Here is a 17,463-nt window from a genome sequence, read left to right on the forward strand (position 1 = left end):
GGTACCGGGGGGTCCCGGACCAAAGGCGGTACCAGAGGCAGTACCGGGGGCTCCCGGACCAGAGGCGGCACCGGGGGGTCCCGGACCAAAGGGGGCACCGGGGGGTCCCGGACCAAAGGCGGTACCGGGGGGTCCCGGACCAAAGGCGGTACCGGGGGTCCCGCACCAAAGGCGCTACCGGGGGGTCCCGGACCAGAGGCGGTACCGGAGGGTACCGGACCAAAGGCGGTACCGGGGGTCCCGAACCGGGCCGGCCCCGCCCCGCACACGGACAGCCCGCAGGGCGCTGTCGCCGCCCGGTGGCCAAAGGCCGGTACTGCACCTCAGGCTCCGCACATGCGCAGTGGCGCTGCCACCACCCGCCGCTACCGGCACCGCGGGGCTGAGAGGCCCCGGTACCGGCACTGAGGGGTTGAGGGGCTCCGGGGGCTGCCGCCGCTGCCTCCCGGTGAGGAAAGGCCGCCAGTGCTGCCCCGCCCGGGCTGTCCCGGAGACCAAAGCGCGGAGCGGCAGCGCCGGTGCCGCACTCGGGCCCGCGCCGCTGCTGTCGCCGCCTCGTGGTGAGAGCGCGGTACTGCAGGGGCCGCACGAGCGGGGACCCCCGGGATGGGGAGGGGGCACCCCCAGACCCCTCATCCCGCCCCAAACCCCTCATCCTGCCCCCCGGGATGGGGAGAGCCGCGCCCCCAGACCCCTCATCCTGCCCCAGACAACTCATCCTGCCCCAGACCCCTCATCCTGACCCCCGGGATGGGGAGAGGGGCGCCCCCAGACCCCTCATCCCGCCCCAGACCCCTCATCTTGTCCCAGATCCCTCACCCTGCCCCCAGACCCCTCAGTTCTCGGCTCAAAAACCACACCGAGCTCCCCACGGAACCTCCCCCAGTTTCCCTTCCTGCCCTCCTTTGGCTGCGGTGGAGCAGGGGGTTCCTGCTCTGGAGGGCTGAAAGGGAAGTTTGGAACTTTCTGCTGAGCTTTTTTTTCCTTGTTCCTCTTTGAGGACACGGATCTCAAGCAGTTCCCTCAGCGGGGGCAGCTCCTGTGAGCAGGGACAGCACCGCAGGGCTGTGTCAGGGAGGTTTAGGATGGATTATCAGGGAAAAAGTTCTTCCCCCATGAGGTTCCCCAGGGCTGCCAGAGCTGCAGGAGGGTTTGGACAATGCTCCCATTTTGGGGTGTCAGTGCAGGGCCAGGGGTTGGACTGGGTGATCCCTGTGGGGAGATTCCAGGATTCTGTGACTCTCCCAAGCGACAGCCCAGCCCTGGACCCTCAGTGACCCCACAGCTCAAAGGAACCCCTGTCCCCCTCCCCAAATCCCACACCTCAGTCCCTTGGCTCCTGCTGAGCTCCAGCACCTTCCCAAGAGCTGCCCTCCTCTTCCTCCTCACCCCAGGACAGCATTCCCACAGGAAGCTGTGTCTAGAAATCCACTTTATTTGGTTGAAGACAAGTCAGTGATGGAGAACCCGGAGCCAGCAGGGCCCCGGATCCCCGTGAGAGCCCCGAGGAGCCCCGGGCTGTGGGCTGAGCTGGGATCCAGCCCTGCAGGACACACCTGAGCTTGAGCAGTGCTGGGAGTGGCACTGGGGGTCCCAGCAGGAACGGGGAGCAGGGAGGAGCTGCTGGGATGGGCTGGGAGCACAGCCCGGGGTGTGGCACTGGGGACAGTCCTTGGCCAGCAGTGGTTGTGTCCCTTGGGAGAGGAGGAGGAGGAGGAAAAAGAAGAGGAAGACAGAAGGAGAAAAGGATGAGGAGGGAGAGGAGGAGGAGGAGTAGAAAAGGAGTAGAAGAAGAGGAGGAGGAAGGGAAGGAGAAAAGGAGGAGGAGGAGTAGAAAAGGAGTAGAAGCAGAGGAGGAGGAAGGGAAGGAGAAAAGGAGGAGGAGGAAGAGGAGAAGGAGTAGAAGAAGAATAAGAGGAGGAGGAGAAGAAGAAGAGGAGGAAGGGAAGGAGAAAAGAAGGAGGAGGAAGAGGAGGAAGAGTAGAAAAGGAGGAGGAGGAGAAGAAGAAGAAGAGGAGGAAGAGAAGGAGAAAAGAACGATGAGGAAGAGGAGGAGGAAAAGAAGAAGAGGAGGAAAAGAAGGAGAAAAGGAGCAGGAGGAGGAGTAGAAAAGGAGGAGGAAGAGAAGAAGAAGAAGGAAAAAAGAGGAGGAGGAGGAAGAAGATGAGGAGAAGATGAAGAGGAGGAAGAGAAGGAGAAAAGGAGGAGGAGGAGGCAGAGGAGGAAGAGAAGGAGAAAAGGAGGAAGAGGAGGAGGAGAAGGAGAAGAAGAAAAAAAGGAGACGAGGAAGAGAAGGAGAAAAGGAGGAGGAAGAGAAGGAAGAAAGGACGACGAAGAGGGAGAGGAGGATTTTCCCGACCAAACTCCCCCCATCGCTTCCCTTTGCTGCGTGGATCAGGAAGATCCCGGGCAGGGAATCCGGGAATCCCGGCAATGGGAGGATCCAGGATTTGAGGGGAGGATCCCGGGGGTCTCCGGCCCGGCCCCCTCAGTTGATGGGCTCGTACTCGGAGTAGCGCCGTCTCCGCGCCAGCAGCAGCAGCAGGCAGCCGCCCAGCAGCAGCACGGCCAGCGGCGCGCCCAGCGCCACGGCCGCGATGGAGATCACCAGAGGGGAGAAGCTGTCCCTGGGGGGCTCCCCGAAGCCCAGCAGCACCGACCTGCGAAGGGGGGACGGCACCGATCAGGGCAGGGGGGAGAGGGGTCGGGCCAGGGTGAGGCTGCTCAAGGAGCCGTGGAGCCTTTGCTGCAGGATTGCAGGGGGAATTCTGACTTTGGAATGGAGATTGACACTGAATAGGGAAACCCTGAGACCTGCCAGTGCCCAGAGCGCACGGCCTTAGTGACCAGGAACATCTCCTCAGACCCCTCAGCACATCTTTAGTGACCAGGAACATCTCCTCAGACCCCTCTGTACATCCTTAGTGACCAGAACATCCCCCCAGACCCTTCAGCACGTCGTCAGTGACCGGGATGATCCTTTTGGACCCCTCTGCCCATCTTTAGTGACCGGCAGCATCCCCTCAAACCCTTCAGAGCCCTCTGCACGTGGTGAGTGACCAGGAACGTCCCCTCAGATGGAGCCCTCTGCACCAGCAGCACTCCCTGAGACCCCTCAGAGCCTCCTCACTCACCAGCTGAAGCACCCCAGACCCCCCAGATCCCCTCACTCAGCAGCTTTGGTATCCATCCCCCAGACCCCTCACTCACAACTGAGACCCCCCAGACCCCTCACTCACCATCTGAAGCACCCCAGACCCCCAGACCCCCTCACTCACCATCTGAGGTACCCCAGATGCCCCTCACTCAGCAGCTGAGGTACCCCAGAGCCCCAGACCCCTCACTCACAGCTGAGACCCCCCAGACCCCTCACTCACAACTAAAACCCCTCAGATCCCCCTCACTCACCATCTGAGGCCCCCCGGTCCCCCGACTCACCAGCTGAGGTGCCCCAGACCCCTCACTCACAACTAAAACCCCTCAGATCCCCCTCACTCACCATCTGAGACCCCCCAGACTCCCCACTCACCATCTGAGACCCCCCAGACCCCTCACTCACAACTAAAACCCCTCAGATCCCCCTCACTCACCATCTGAGGCCCCTCAGATCCCCCTCACTCACCATCTGAGACCCCCCAGACCCCCCTCACTCACCATCTGAGACCCCCCAGACTCCCCTCACTCACCATCTGAGACCCTCCAGACCCCTCACTCACCATCTGAGACCCCCCAGACCCCTCACTCACAACTGAGACCCCTCAGACTCCCCTCACTCACCAGCTGAGGTACCTCCTCTCCTGGTAGACGTGTCCCTCCTCGCCGCCGAAGGACACGTTGAGGAGGCTGAGGGCGGCCGGGCCGTCCCCGAAGAAGGCGCGAGGGACGGCGGCCGCGGGCAGGCTCCCGTTGGCCGCGCGCAGCCGCCCGGCCCGGCACCGCACGCCGTCCTCGCGCCGCGGGCTGGGCGAGCCGTAGGCGGCCGCCTTCCACTGCAGGAAGGACAGGGCAGAGCCGGTGCCGTTCGGGGGCTCGGCCACCAGAGACAGCTCCTGCGGACGGACACACGGACAGACGGACGGACAGGGGGTCACTGGGCAGCAGGACAGGGATTCGTGTGCGCTCTGCTAATGGGTACTGAGCTAGATAATGGATTGATAGTAGATAGATTAATATCAATTCTATTAATGGATATTGATCTATCTAATGGGTTGGCAGTAGATAGATTAATATCAATTCTATTAATCGATCTAATCGATTGATATGAGACAGATTAATATCACTGCAGGAAGGACAGCGCGGAGCCGCCGGTGCCGTTCGGGGGCTCGGCCACCAGAGACAGCTCCTGCGGATGGACACACGGACAGATGGACAGGGGGTCACCCCAGGGCAGCAGGACAGGGATTCGTGTGCGTTCTGTTAATGGGTACTGAGCTAGCTAATGGATTGATAGTAGATAGATTAATATCAATTCTATTAATGGATATTGATCTATCTAACGGGTTGGTAGTAGATAGATTAATATCAATTCTATTAATCGATCTAATCGATTGATATGAGACAGATTAATATCACTGCAGGAAGGACAGCACGGAGCTGGTGCCACCGTTCGGGGGCTCGGCCACCAGAGACAGCTCCTGCAGACTCACGGACAGACGGACACACGGACAGACGGACACACGGACAGGGGGTCACCCCAGGGCAGCAGTTCAGGGATTCGTATGTTCTGTTAATGGGTATTGAGCTAGCTAATGGATTGATAGTAGATAAATATCATCCCTGTTAATGGATATGGATCTATCGAATTCATTGATTGTAGATTAATATCAATTCTATTAATGGATATTGATCTATCTAATGGGTTGGCAGTAGATAGATTAATGGAACTTCTATTAATCGATCTAATCGATTGATATGAGACAGATTAATATCACTGCAGGAAGGACAGCGCGGAGCCGCCGGTGCCGTTCGGGGGCTCGGCCACCAGAGACAGCTCCTACGGACACACGGACACACGGACACACGGACAGCGGGTCACCCCAGGGCAGCAGGACGGGGATTCGTGTGCGTTCTGCTAATGGGTACTGAGCTAGATAATGGATTGATAGTAGATAGATTAATATCAATTCTATTAATCGATCTAATCAATTTATATGAGACAGATTAATATCACTGCAGGAAGGACAGCGTGGAGCTGCCGGTGCCGTTCGGGGGCTCGGCCACCAGAGACAGTTCCTGCGGACGGACAGACGGACACACGGACACACGGACAGCGGGTCACTGGGCAGCAGGACAGGGATTCGTGTGCGTTCTGTTAATGGGTATTGAGCTAGCTAATGGATTGATAGTAGATAAATATAATCCCTATTAATGGATATTGAGCTATCTAATAGACAGATTAATATCAATTCTATTAATGGATACTGATCTATCGAATGGATTGATAATAGATAGATTAATATCAATTCTGCTAATAGATACTACTCTAACTAAGGGATTTGTAGTAGATAGATTAATATCATCCCTGTTAATGGATATTGATCTATCTAATAGACTGATATTAGACAGATTAATATCATCCCTGTTAATGGATATTGATCTATCTAATGGATAATAGATTAGTATCAATTCTATTAATGGATACTGACCTATCTAATGGATAACAGACTAGTATCAATTCTATTAATGGATACTAATCTATCAAATGGATTGATAGCAGATAGATTAATACCAATTCTATTAATGGATATTGATCTATCTAACGGGTTGGCAGTAGATAGATTAATGGAAATTCTATTAATCGATCTAATCGATTGATATGAGACAGATTAATATCACTGCAGGAAGGACAGGGGAGAGCCGGTGCCGTTCGGGGGCTCGGCCACCAGACACAGCTCCTGCAGACTCACGGACAGACGGACACACAGACAGCAGGACAGGGATTCGTTCTGTTAATGGGTATTGAGCTAGCTAATGGATTGATAGTAGATAAAAATCATCCCTGTTAATGGATATTGAGCTATCGAATAGACAGATTAATATCAATCCTATTAATGGATACCGATCTATCGAATGGATTGATAATAGATAGATTAATATCAATTCTGCTAATAGATACTACTCTAACTAAGGGATTTGTAGTAGATAGATTAATATCATCCCTGTTAATGGATATTGATCTATCTAATAGACTGATATTAGACAGATTAATATCAATTCTATTAATGGATATTGATCTATCTAATGGATAATAGATTAGTATCAATTCTATTAATGGATACTAATCTATCGAATGGATAATAGATTAGTATCAATTCTATTAATGGACATTGATCTATCAAATGGATTGATAGCAGATAGATTAATATAAATTCTATTAATGGACATTGATCTATCAAATGGATTGATAGCAGATAGATTAATATCAATTCTATTAATGGACATTGATCTATCAAATGGATTGATAGCAGATAGATTAATATCAATTCTATTAATGGATACTGATCTATCTAATGGGTTGGCAGTAGACAGATGAATGGAAATTCTGTTAATCGATTGATATGAGACAGATTAATATCAATTATATTTATGGATATTGAGCTATCGAATGGATTGATAATAGATTAGTATCAATTCTATTAATGGATATTAATCTATCTAATAACTGATATTAGATTAATATAAATTCTATTAATGGATATTGATCTATCTAATGGATTGGTAGCAGATACATTAATATCAATTCTATTAATGGATATTGATCTATCTAATAGACTGATATTAGACAGATTAATATCAGTTCTATTAATGGATATTAATCTATCTAATAGATTGATATTAGATAAATATCAATTCTACTATTTCCTAGATTAATATAAATTCTATTAATTGATATTAATCGACCTAATAGACTGATATTAGCTACATTGATATTAGACATATTATTATCAATTCTATTAATTCATATTAATCTAATAGATTGATATTAGCTAGATTGATATTAGATAAATATCAAGTAGATAATTAATGTATATTAATCTATGTAATAGATTGATATTAGCTAGATTAATATTAGCCAGATTAATATCAATTCTATTAATCAAATATCAATCAATTAGATAGATTAATATAAATTCTATTAGTTTCTATTACTCTAGCTAATATCAATCTATTGGATAGACAATATCAATGAACATATTGATTAATCGATCAGTTAACTGACTGAGGGCCATCCCTGAAATTATCTATCTACTAGACTGATATTAGCTACATTGATATTAGATATATTATTATAAATTCTATTAATTGAGATGGATCTATCTAACAGATTAATATTAGCTAGATTGATATTAGATAAATATCAAGTAGATCATTAATGGACATTAATCTTTGTAACAGATTGATATTAGACAGATTAATATCAATTCAATTAATCTAATATCAATCTATTAGATAGATGAATATCAATTCTATTAGTTTATATTACTCTACCTAATATCAATCTATCAGACAGATTAATATCAATTACCAGACGGACGAACCGATCCGTTTATTGACTGAGAGGCCACTCCCGGCTCACCTGGAAGACGCTGGGCGTGTACTCATCGTCGATGGAGCTCCGCGCCCGCAGGCGCCGCTGCGCCCCCGGCGGCTCCAGCGCGGCCAGCTGCAGCACGAAGCGGGAGCCGTTCCCGCGGGGCAGCACCCCGGCCAGCACGAACTGCAGCTGCGAGCTGTCCGCCGTGTGCAGCAGCCGCGGCAGCCGCACCGCCCGGCCGCTGCCCTCGTACGCTGTCACCTGAGGGGACACGGGGACAGCGAGGGACACAGGGACAGTGAGGGACAGGGGGACAGACAGGGACAGCGAGGGACACGGGGCACGGGACAGGGACAGAGGGACAGTGAGGCAGTGAGGGACAGCGAGGGACACAGGGCACGGGAGAGAGGGACACAGGGACAGTGAGGGACAGGGGACAGAGGGACAGTGAGGCAGTGAGGGACAGCGAGGGACACAGGGCATGGGAGAGAGGGACAGGGGACAGAGGGACAGTGAGGGTCAGGGGGACAGAGAGGGACAGAGGGCACAGGGACAGTGAGGGACAGCGAGGGACAGAGGGACAGCCAGGGACAGTGAGGGTCAGGGGGACAGGGACAGCAAGGGGCAGTGAGGGACAGCAAGGGGCAGTGAGGGGCAGCAAGGGACAGCGAGGGACACAGGGCATGGGAGAGAGGGACACAGGGACAGTGAGGGACAGGGGACAGAGAGGGACAGAGGGACAGTGAGGCAGTGAGGGACAGTGAGGGACACAGGGCACAGGGACAGTGAGGGACACAGGGCAGAGGGACAGCCAGGGACAGTGAGGGACAGCAAGGGGCAGTGAGGAGCAGCAAGGGACAGCGAGGGACATGGGGCACAGGGACAGCCAGGGACAGTGAGGGTCAGGGGGACAGGGACAGCCAGGGACACGGGGCACATGGACAGCGAGGGACAGAGGGACAGTGAGGGACAGAGGGACACGGGGCACAGGGAGAGCCAGGGACAGTGAGGGACAGTGAGGGACATGGGGCACAGGGCACAGGGACAGCGCCTGCCACCTGGGCAAGCTCTCTGCCCCCAGGACATGTTCCCTGTGCCCTGAACAAGTTCTCTTCCCCTTGGACACGCTCTCTGCCCCCTGGAGGTGCCCCCTGGAGGTGCCCCCTGCCCCCAGAACAAGCCATCTTCCTCCTGGATGTGTGCCCTGTCCCCTGGACATGTTCCCTGCCCCTGGACAAGTTCTCTGCCCCCTGAATGTGCTCTCTGCCCCCTGGACACACCCCGTGCCCCCTGAACAAGTTCTCTTCCCCTTGGACAAGTTCTCTGCCCCCTGAACGTGTCCCCTGCCCTCTGGACATGCCCTCTGCCCTCTGGACAAGCTCTCTTCCCCCTGGACGTGCCCCCAGCCCCTGCCCGTGCCCCCTGCCCGTGCCATACCCGGAATGCCAGGCTGCCGTTGGCGAAGGCGCCGCCGGGGTCGCTGGCCGGGACGCCCCTGAGCTCGGCCGTCAGGGCCGTGTGGTTCAGGCTGTGGTTGAGGCTCTCCCAGGAGAACTCGGACAGGTCGTAGGTGGGGTAGAAGAGCTCTCCCAAAGGTTTGGCCTCGCTGAACTCGAAGAGCTGCAGGGAAGGGAGGGGAGAGGGGCTGGGAGCACCGGCAGGACGGGGGATTGTGCTGCGATCCAGGGGACGGGGCAGAGCTGCCTCAGCCAACACTTCCCTGGATGGGAGTGGGAATGGAGGGCATTTCCCTGGAGCTGGGAAGCTGCCCAGGGACCCTCAGCACCCCCAGCTGTCCCAGAGCAGCCCCTTGCCAGCAGTACCTTGGTGAACACCACGGCCGTGGAATAGACCACGCTGTCGGGAGGGTCGATCCAGACGGCCCCAGCAGGGCTGGGTGACAGCAGCTGGGTCCAGTTGACCCTCAAGGCACTGCTGGGGCTCCGGGTGGCCACCAGGAGCACAGAAGGGGCCCCGATGCTGCTCCACACGTAGTGCAGGGTGTCCTCAGGCCCCACGGCCCGCACGTGCAGCAGGTTCACAGAGGAGCTGTTCCAGCCAGGGTTGTACTCCATGGACACCTGCGAGGCAGGGACGGGGCTGGGGGTGGCTCTGAGCCCGGCAGGACAGCCCCAGTGTGACAGGAGGATGGGACACTGCAGCTGCCCGGGCTCCCGTGACTCTGCAGCCCTGGTGTTGCTCAACACGCTCGGTCAGCATTTCACAACTCTGAGCTGCTTCCCATCCTCATGGCCCTTTGCTTCCACAGCCCCTTCCCCTTCTACAGCCCCTTCCCATCCCACAGCCCCTTTCCTTTCCCACCCCACAGCCCCTTCCCTTCTCATCCCACAGCCCCTTCCTTTCCTACAGCCCCTTCCCATCCTAATGGCCCTTCCCTTCTCATCCCATCCCACAGCCCCTTCCCTTCCACAGCCCCCTTCCTTTCCCATCCCATCCCATCCCATCCCATCCCATCCCATCCCATCCCATCCCATCCCATCCCATCCCATCCCATCCCATCCCATCCCATCCCATCCCATCCCATCCCATCCCATCCCATCCCATCCGCCTCTCCGACCCCACAGCCACGCTGGTCCCACTGGATCAGGACAAAGGGACACACATGGGACATGTCGCCGCAGGACAGGGGTGGCAGGGCGGGGTCACCCAGGACACAGCGAGGGCTGCTTCAGCTCCAGCCCCACCTGGGAGCCCCTTTTCCCCCCCAAACCCCGCAAGGTTGGAGCCCCAGCGGGTCCAGCCCAGCCCCTGCTCCGCACAGGATCCCCCGAGAACACAAACTATCCCACAAGTTTCTATCCCACAAACTACCCCACAAGTTTCCCCTCAGCACCGAGGCTGGCAGAGCTGTCCTGGGCGAGCACAGAGTCCCACCCGCACCCACCGGGATGTCCCTGGCTGGGTCACCCCGGTGTCTCCGCACTCCGAGATCCCAGGAGGGGACATGGGGGGGTCTCAGCCACCGCCGCAACGCGGGACGAGCTCCGAGCTCCGCACCCAGCCCCGGTACCCCCGGTAGCTCCGGTAGCCCCGAGCCCCGCTCACCTTCCGGCCCCGCTCGGCCCCGGCCGCCGCCAGCAGCGCCAGCAGCGCCAGCCCCGCAGCGGCGGCCATGGCGCCACCGGCCCCGGCCACGGCTCCGCCCCGGAACCGCCTCGGGACCGCCCGGGAACCGCCCGGGAACCGCCTCAGGACCGCCCGCGGACCGCCCTGGAACGGCCCCGGAACCGCCCGGGGACCGCCCCGGAACCGCCTCAGGACCGCCCAGGTACGGCCCCGGAACCGCCTCAGGACCGCCCAGGTACGGCCCCGGAACCGCCTCAGGACCGCCCAGGTACGGCCCCGGAACCGCCCGGGAACCGCCTCGGGACCGCCCCGGTACTGCCTGCGGACCGCCCTGGAACGGTCCCGGAACCGCCCGGGAACCGCCTCAGGACCGCCCAGGTACGGCCCCGGAACCGCCTCGGGACCGCCCGCGAACCGCCCTGGAACGGCCCCGGTACGGCCCGGAACCGCCCCCCGCGGTAAAGGAGCCCTTGTGAGCGCCGCTGGGTGCGGGATGTGGATGGAGACAGAACCGCTCGGGATTTGCCGCTCTGCTTCTGCCCTGGTGTGCGCTGAGCCCCTTCCGGGCTCCAGGGCGGCAGAGACATCTCAATATCCATCGTGCCGTGGAGTGGAGACCCCCACTCCATCATCCCACCGAGCAGAGACCCCTATGTCCCTCTCCCAGGGCACCTGAGAACCCCCCGCCCCATCCATCATCCCATGGAGCGGAGACCCCTCTCCTTCATCATCCCATCCAGCACAGACCTCCCCATGTCCATGGAATGGAGACCCCCACTCCATCATCCCATCCAGCAGAGACCCCCCATGTCCATCACCCCATGGAATGGAGACCCCCACTCCTTCATCATCCCATCCAGCAGAGACCCCCCATGTCCATCACCCCATGGAATGGAGACCCCCACTCCTTCATCATCCCATCCAGCACAGACCCCCCATGTCCATCACCCCATGGAATGGAGACCCCCTCTCCTTCATCATCCCATCCAGCACAGACCCCCCATGTCCATCACCCCATGGAATGGAGACCCCCTCTCCTTCATCATCCCATCCAGCACAGACCCCCCATGTCCATCACCCCATGGAATGGAGACCCCCACTCCTTCATCATCCCATCCAGCACAGACCCCCAGATCAATCCAGCAGGACAGCAGGACAAGGCAGACCCCCCCCCCCCTTCATTCACGTCGTGGAGCTTCTGGACCCTTGGGGGGTCTGGAGCCTCACCCGTGGCCTTTGGAGCAGCCCATGGTCTCCTCACTGTCACTGCCCCATACTCTGGAGACCCTCAGAGACCCCCACCCTCAGCAGAGCCCCCCATTTCCATTCCCCAGCAGGGCACTGGAGACCCCAATCCTTCAGGATCCCATACAGGGCAAACTCCCTCCCTCCCATTCCACAGGGCTCCAGAGACCCCCCAGGCCACCCCAACATCCAGAAACCCCTCACCTTCACTGCCCCATACTTTGGAGACCACCAAATCCCAGTGAGACCCCACCTCCACCCCCCAGGACACCAAAGACCCCCACCCTGCCCATAGTGTTGTTGCCCCCTGAAGTGCAGCCCCCGTCCTTGGGCACCCCAAAGCTTCTGGTGTTGGCACAGACCCCTCAGAGCCCCCAAAGCCGGGGGGGTTTGTCACCTCAACATCAACAATCAGCCAGAAATGATGAATTTATTTAGGGATAAACCTGAACCCCAAATTCTGGGAGTTCCTGGAGGAACCCAACATCTCCTCCATCCTGATTCCTGCTGGATCTGGGGTGCTCAGAACCCCAAACCTGGAAGGTTTTGTACCCCCCAACATCAACAATTATCCAGAAATGATGAATTTATTTAGGGATAAACCTGAACCCCAAACCCTTTACAGATGAACCTGAACCCCAAATTCTGGGAGCTACTGGAGGAACCCAACATCTCCTCCATCCTGATTCCTGCTGGATCTGGGGTGCTCAGAGCCCCCAAACTCAGGGGGTTTTGTCACCCCAACATCAACAATCAGCCAAAAATGATAAATTTAGAGATAAACCTGAACCCCAAACCCCTTACAGATAAACCTGAACCCCAAATTCTGGGAGTTCCTGGAGAAACCCAACACCTCCTCCATCCTGATCCTTGCTGGATTTGGGGTGCTCAGAGCCCCCAAACTCAGGGGGTTTTGTACCCCCCAACATCAACAATCAGCCAGAAATGATAAATTTAGAGATAAACCTGAACCCCAAACCCTTTAGAGATGAACCTGAACCCCAAATTCTGGGAGCTACTGGAGGAACCCAACATCTCCTCCACCCTGATCCCTGCTGGATCTGGGGTGGCTTTGGGAAGCCACGAGGGTGAAAAATTCCTCAAGGTTCAGAGGTGTCCAACCTGAAATCAGACCCAGCTTTTATTGCCTGTGGGAAAGGAGATTCCAGGTGAGAATTCCACCATTTCTTGTTGATTTTAGGGATGGCAGGGGAGGAACATTCCAGAGTTTTTCTTGGTTCTAGAGTTGTCAAACAAGCATCTCATTGTTTTTGTTGGGTTTAGGATTGCCAGGGGAGCATTCCATAATTTCTGTCACTTCTAGGGTTGCCATGGGATCATTCCACTGTTTCTGTTTGTTCTAGGGTTGCCAGGGGAGCATTTAATTTTATTTTTTTTTAAATTTTAGGGTTGCCAGAGGATAATTCCACCATTTTTTTTTTCAGTTCTTAGGTTCCAGAGGAGCATTTTACCATTTCTGTGGCTTCTAGAGTCGCCACAGGACCATTCCACCATTTTTGTTGGCTCTAGGTTTTCCAGAGGAACACTCCACCATTTCTAGGATTGTCATGGGATTATTCCACTGTTTCTGTTGGTTCTGGGGTTGCCATGGGCTCATCCCACTGCTTTTATTTGTTTCCAGGGTTGCCATGGTAGAATTCCACCCTTTTTGCCAGTTCTGGAGTTGCCAGAGGGACACTCCACCCTTTTATCAGTTCTAGGATTTCCAGTGGAGCATTCCACTTTTATTGTTGGCTCTACAGACACGAGAGGAGAATTCCACCATTTTTTTTCCAGTTCTTGGGTTCCAGAAGAGCAATTTCATCATTTCTGTTGGTTCTAGGGTCACCACAGGATCATTCCACCATTTTTTTTTTGCAGTTCTAGGGTTGCCATGGGATCATCCCACTGGTTTTATTTGTTTCCAGAGTTGCCATGGTAGAATTCCACCCTTTTTGTTGCTTCTAGGATTTCCAGAAGAGCATTCCACCATTTCTGTGGGTTCTAGGATCACCTCAGGACCATTCCACCATTTCTGTTGGTTCTAGGATCACCACAGGATCATTCCATGGTAGAATTCCACCTTTTTTTCCAGTTCTGGAGTTGCCAGAGGAGCATTCCACCCTTTTTGTTGGTTCCAGGATCTCCAGAGGAGCATCCACCTGTGGATGCACAGAACATCCCTTAGGAAGAAGGTATCAAAAATGGGACAGTACTGGGGGGACATGTGGGGTTAAAACACCTGCTTGGAGGAGAAACTAAAGGAAAGGGGGAGATGATGGAGGAGAAATGCCTGGAGAAGGGAGCACAGGCATGTTACATCCATCAGCTATGCCAGGAAAATTCATTTCCTCCCCATGCTAACTCTCAGGGGTGTTATAAAGGTAAGGGATCAGGACCTGGGAGGGAAATGGCCCTAAAAAAGAAGAGACACCTGCCTGGAGATCATGTCTGAGGGAAATGACACCAAAATAAAAGAGACACCTGCCTGGAGATCCTGGGATCATCTCTGAGGGGAAATGGCTCTAAAAGAAAAGAGACACCGGCGTGGAGATCCTGAAGATCATCTCTGAGGGGAAATGCCATTAAAAAAGAAGAGACACCTGCCTGGAGATCCTGGGAATCATCTCTGAGGGGAAATGGCACCAAAATAAAAGAGACACCTGTCTGGAGATGATATCTGAGGGATATGGCACCAAAAGAAAAGAGACACCTGCCTGGAGATCATCTCTGCCGGGACTCGAACCCGGAACCTCTGGATTAGAAGTCCAGCGCGCTCGTCCATTGCGCCACAGAGACCTCACCGTGAGGGGAGCGTCGGCTCCAGAACTGAAAAATCCGCAGAGCCCGCCGGGTCCGGTGCCCATCGACACCTCCCTGGCACAGCAGCACCTCCAGAGTGCCCTCCCTGCACAGGGACAGGCAGGAATAATCCCAGGGATGATCCACATCTCGCTCGGCAGCGGGGATGCAGCAAAAAGCTGGATGCAGGCTGGTATCCGCCTCTCTGGCAACCTTTCCGCAGCATCCCCGGCGCTCGGGGCAGAGCTAAATCCTGGAGCAGAGTTCCTCGCTGCATCTCAGCAGCATCACAGCATCCTCCTCGCTGCAGAAGCCGAGGGATAAAGATGAAAGAGGATTTAGCTCAATGGTGAGGGCAGCTCGGCTTGTCGGGGTGGAATAACGGCGAGAAGCTGAGGTTTGAGCAGAGGAATGAAAGGGAAAGCGGCTGCCGTGGGTTTCCTTTCAGCGAGCTGTCAATCAGGGCTTTAATGAAGAAACATTTGTGCCTTTTCTGTAGGGGGAAAAAATGAAGACAGATGTCAAAACAACAGGAAAGGTCCATTTACAGCCACTGACCTATTAACAATGGATCAAACCCTGGCACGGAGCCGTCGCTGGGAATTCGGAATCCCCGAAAGGAACAGATTTCAGGCTGGGAATGGCACATTTGGAATGCCTGAATGGAACAAATTTCAGGCTGTTTTTTGCTCCCAAACACTCCCTCGATTCCTGTGAAAGGGGAGATGTTAAGTGCAATCCAAGAGGAGGAATCCCCTGACACAGGGGTCAGTGTGACCTGAAGCTCAGGCAGCTCTTCCTGGGGGAGAAGAGCCCAAAGCAGGAATAAAAAAGAGATTCACCCCCAGTGGAACCAGGACCTCAAAACTGAGGATAAACCCCCCCCAATTCCCATGAAAGGGGAGGAATTCCCTGACACAGGGAGCTTTTGCCTTGAGGTCAATGTGACCTGAAGCTCAGGCAGCTCTTCCTGGGGGAGAACAAACCAGAGCAGGAATAAAAAGGAGATTCAGCCTCTCTCAGAATTGAGGATAAACCTCAGAACCTCAAAATTGAGGATAAACCCCCCAATTCCCATGAAAGGGAAGGAATTCCCTGACTCAGGGAGCTTCTGCCTTGAGGTCAATGTGACCTGAACCTCAGGCAGCTTTTCCTGGCAGAGAACAGCCCAGAGCAGGAATAAAAAAGAGATTCACCCCCAGTGGAATCAGAATTAAGGATAAACCCCCCCCAAAACACCCATTTTTAGATGGTGAAGATCACACCAGGTGTGTTCCACCTGCACAGGACAAGCATCCCTGCTTTCCTCAGTGCCTGTCCTTCCTGCCTCAGGCTGGGGCACCTCTGTGCTCAGGGCTAAAATTCCCATTCTGTGCCAAATCCTCCCCTGAGGTCTGGCAAAGACCTGACTTCTGCCCAAAGTGAGCTGGCAAGGTGTGTGGTGCTGGAGAGAAGAGGCACAGCACTGACAAACTCAGCACACCTCATGCAAACCCAAAGGATTTGGTGATCCTTTTACTCATGGAAGGCTTTAGGGTGGTCTTGACAAGTCAAATCCACCTTGGAGTGGTGGGGAAGAAGGCAGGGGTTGAACTTCCATCAGAAAAACCCTTCCTGCTGCAAAAGATAACCCAGTGAATTGTTAATCCTTGATATAAATCCCTCTGTGAACCAACTGTGATCACACTGGGAACCTGGAGAAAACTCAAAAGTCTAGAAAACACCCATCTGCAGGGTGACCAAAGGCTGTGTTTAAAAAATGTCATTAAAAAAAAATATCTTAGAGGTAAAAAAACTCTAAAGGATGAGCAAAATCTCCCACAGCCCTGGGAGAGTGTGTGCTCCTCCTGGGGGATGAAGACACCAGCTTTCAGTATCATTTTGGGTGGCTGCACCTCAAGAGTGCCTGCTCTGAAGTCAGCAGCAAGCAGAAAATCTGGAGATGATTAATGGAAGAGCAGAAACTCTCAGAAGAATGGCTGTGGCTCTCTGGGCAGCCACATCCCTGGAATCAGAGGTTTGAAGGAATTCCTCCTGCCTGGAGCTTCCCCTCAGCCCTAATTGCACCAAACTCGGCAAAAGAACAGGAGTTTGAGCTGATGAAAATGTCACATTTCTGTCAGGGGAAGTGTGGGGAGAACCAGGGGCTGCAGAGCTTCATCCCCATCCTCATCTTCATCCCAACACACAGCTCTGGAGGGCACCTGCCAGGTGTTTCTGTACCTCCAACATCCCTTCAGTCCTCCCTGAGCTCCTTGGAAATGTGACAAATTCGGGGAGCAGAGACTGGAGGGAGCAGCACCAGGTTGGTTTTGGTGCCTCCCCTTCTGCGGGAAGAGCACAGTCCTGAGGCAGGAGAACATCTCTGTGAAATGTGTCAGGAGTTAAAAAAATACGGCAGGAATTAAAAAGCTGGCCCCCAGCTCATCCTCCCAGCCTCAAATCATTTCCCACAGACAGCGGGAACACGAGCCACGACCAAGGATGCAGTGGCCCAGGGTGAACCCAGAGAATTTAGCACCTCATAAACAGCTGGGAAAGGCCTTTGGGATGACAAAACTCGGAGCAATTTGGTGACTGATGGAGCTTTCAGATCCAGGGCGGCATCACCAGTGCTGGGAGATCCAGAAATCTTGTGTACACTGAAAGAAACAGCAACAGAAAATCCCTACAGAAAAACCCAAAAGAAATCCTCACAGAAATCCCTACAGAAAAAACTCTACAGAAATCCCTACAGAGCTGGGATTGCTTTGTGGTTTCCAGAGAAAGGTTTTACAGTAAATATAAATATATAA

At 54.1% G+C, this 17,463-nt stretch overlaps 1 protein-coding gene and 1 non-coding gene across 2 annotated transcripts; both read right to left on the reverse strand.

The window, feature by feature from the left end:
* Positions 1–2,391: 2,391 nt before the first annotated feature.
* GLMP (glycosylated lysosomal membrane protein) lies at positions 2,392–10,674 on the reverse strand. The gene is made up of 6 exons (XM_058042835.1): positions 10,601–10,674; positions 9,358–9,615; positions 8,972–9,154; positions 7,577–7,795; positions 3,778–4,049; positions 2,392–2,660 (listed from the first exon to the last, which is right to left on the reverse strand). The coding sequence occupies exons 1-6, from the start codon at positions 10,667–10,669 to the stop codon at positions 2,489–2,491; spliced, it is 1,173 nt and encodes a 390-aa protein (XP_057898818.1). The 5' UTR covers positions 10,670–10,674; the 3' UTR covers positions 2,392–2,488.
* A 3,917-nt stretch (positions 10,675–14,591) lies between these two features.
* Positions 14,592–14,665, reverse strand: TRNAR-UCU (transfer RNA arginine (anticodon UCU)). The gene has a single exon. It is a non-coding gene; the product is annotated as a tRNA-Arg (tRNA).
* Positions 14,666–17,463: the final 2,798 nt, after the last annotated feature.

This window comes from Melospiza georgiana, chromosome 33 (assembly GCF_028018845.1).
Source record: "Melospiza georgiana isolate bMelGeo1 chromosome 33, bMelGeo1.pri, whole genome shotgun sequence".
In the NCBI taxonomy this organism is placed as follows: domain Eukaryota; kingdom Metazoa; phylum Chordata; class Aves; order Passeriformes; family Passerellidae; genus Melospiza; species Melospiza georgiana.

Bases quoted from the DNA above. Each gene is read 5' to 3' on its own strand.
- GLMP (XM_058042835.1), bottom strand. From the start codon at position 10,669: ATGGCCGCCGCTGCGGGGCTGGCGCTGCTGGCGCTGCTGGCGGCGGCC. The intron at 9,616-10,600 runs GTGAGCGGGGCT...CCTGCCTCGCAG, and splicing joins GGGCCGAGCGGGGCCGGAAG to GTGTCCATGGAGTACAACCC. The intron at 2,661-3,777 runs GTGAGTGAGGGG...CCCCCTTCGCAG, and splicing joins GAGAGGAGGTACCTCAGCTG to GTCGGTGCTGCTGGGCTTCG.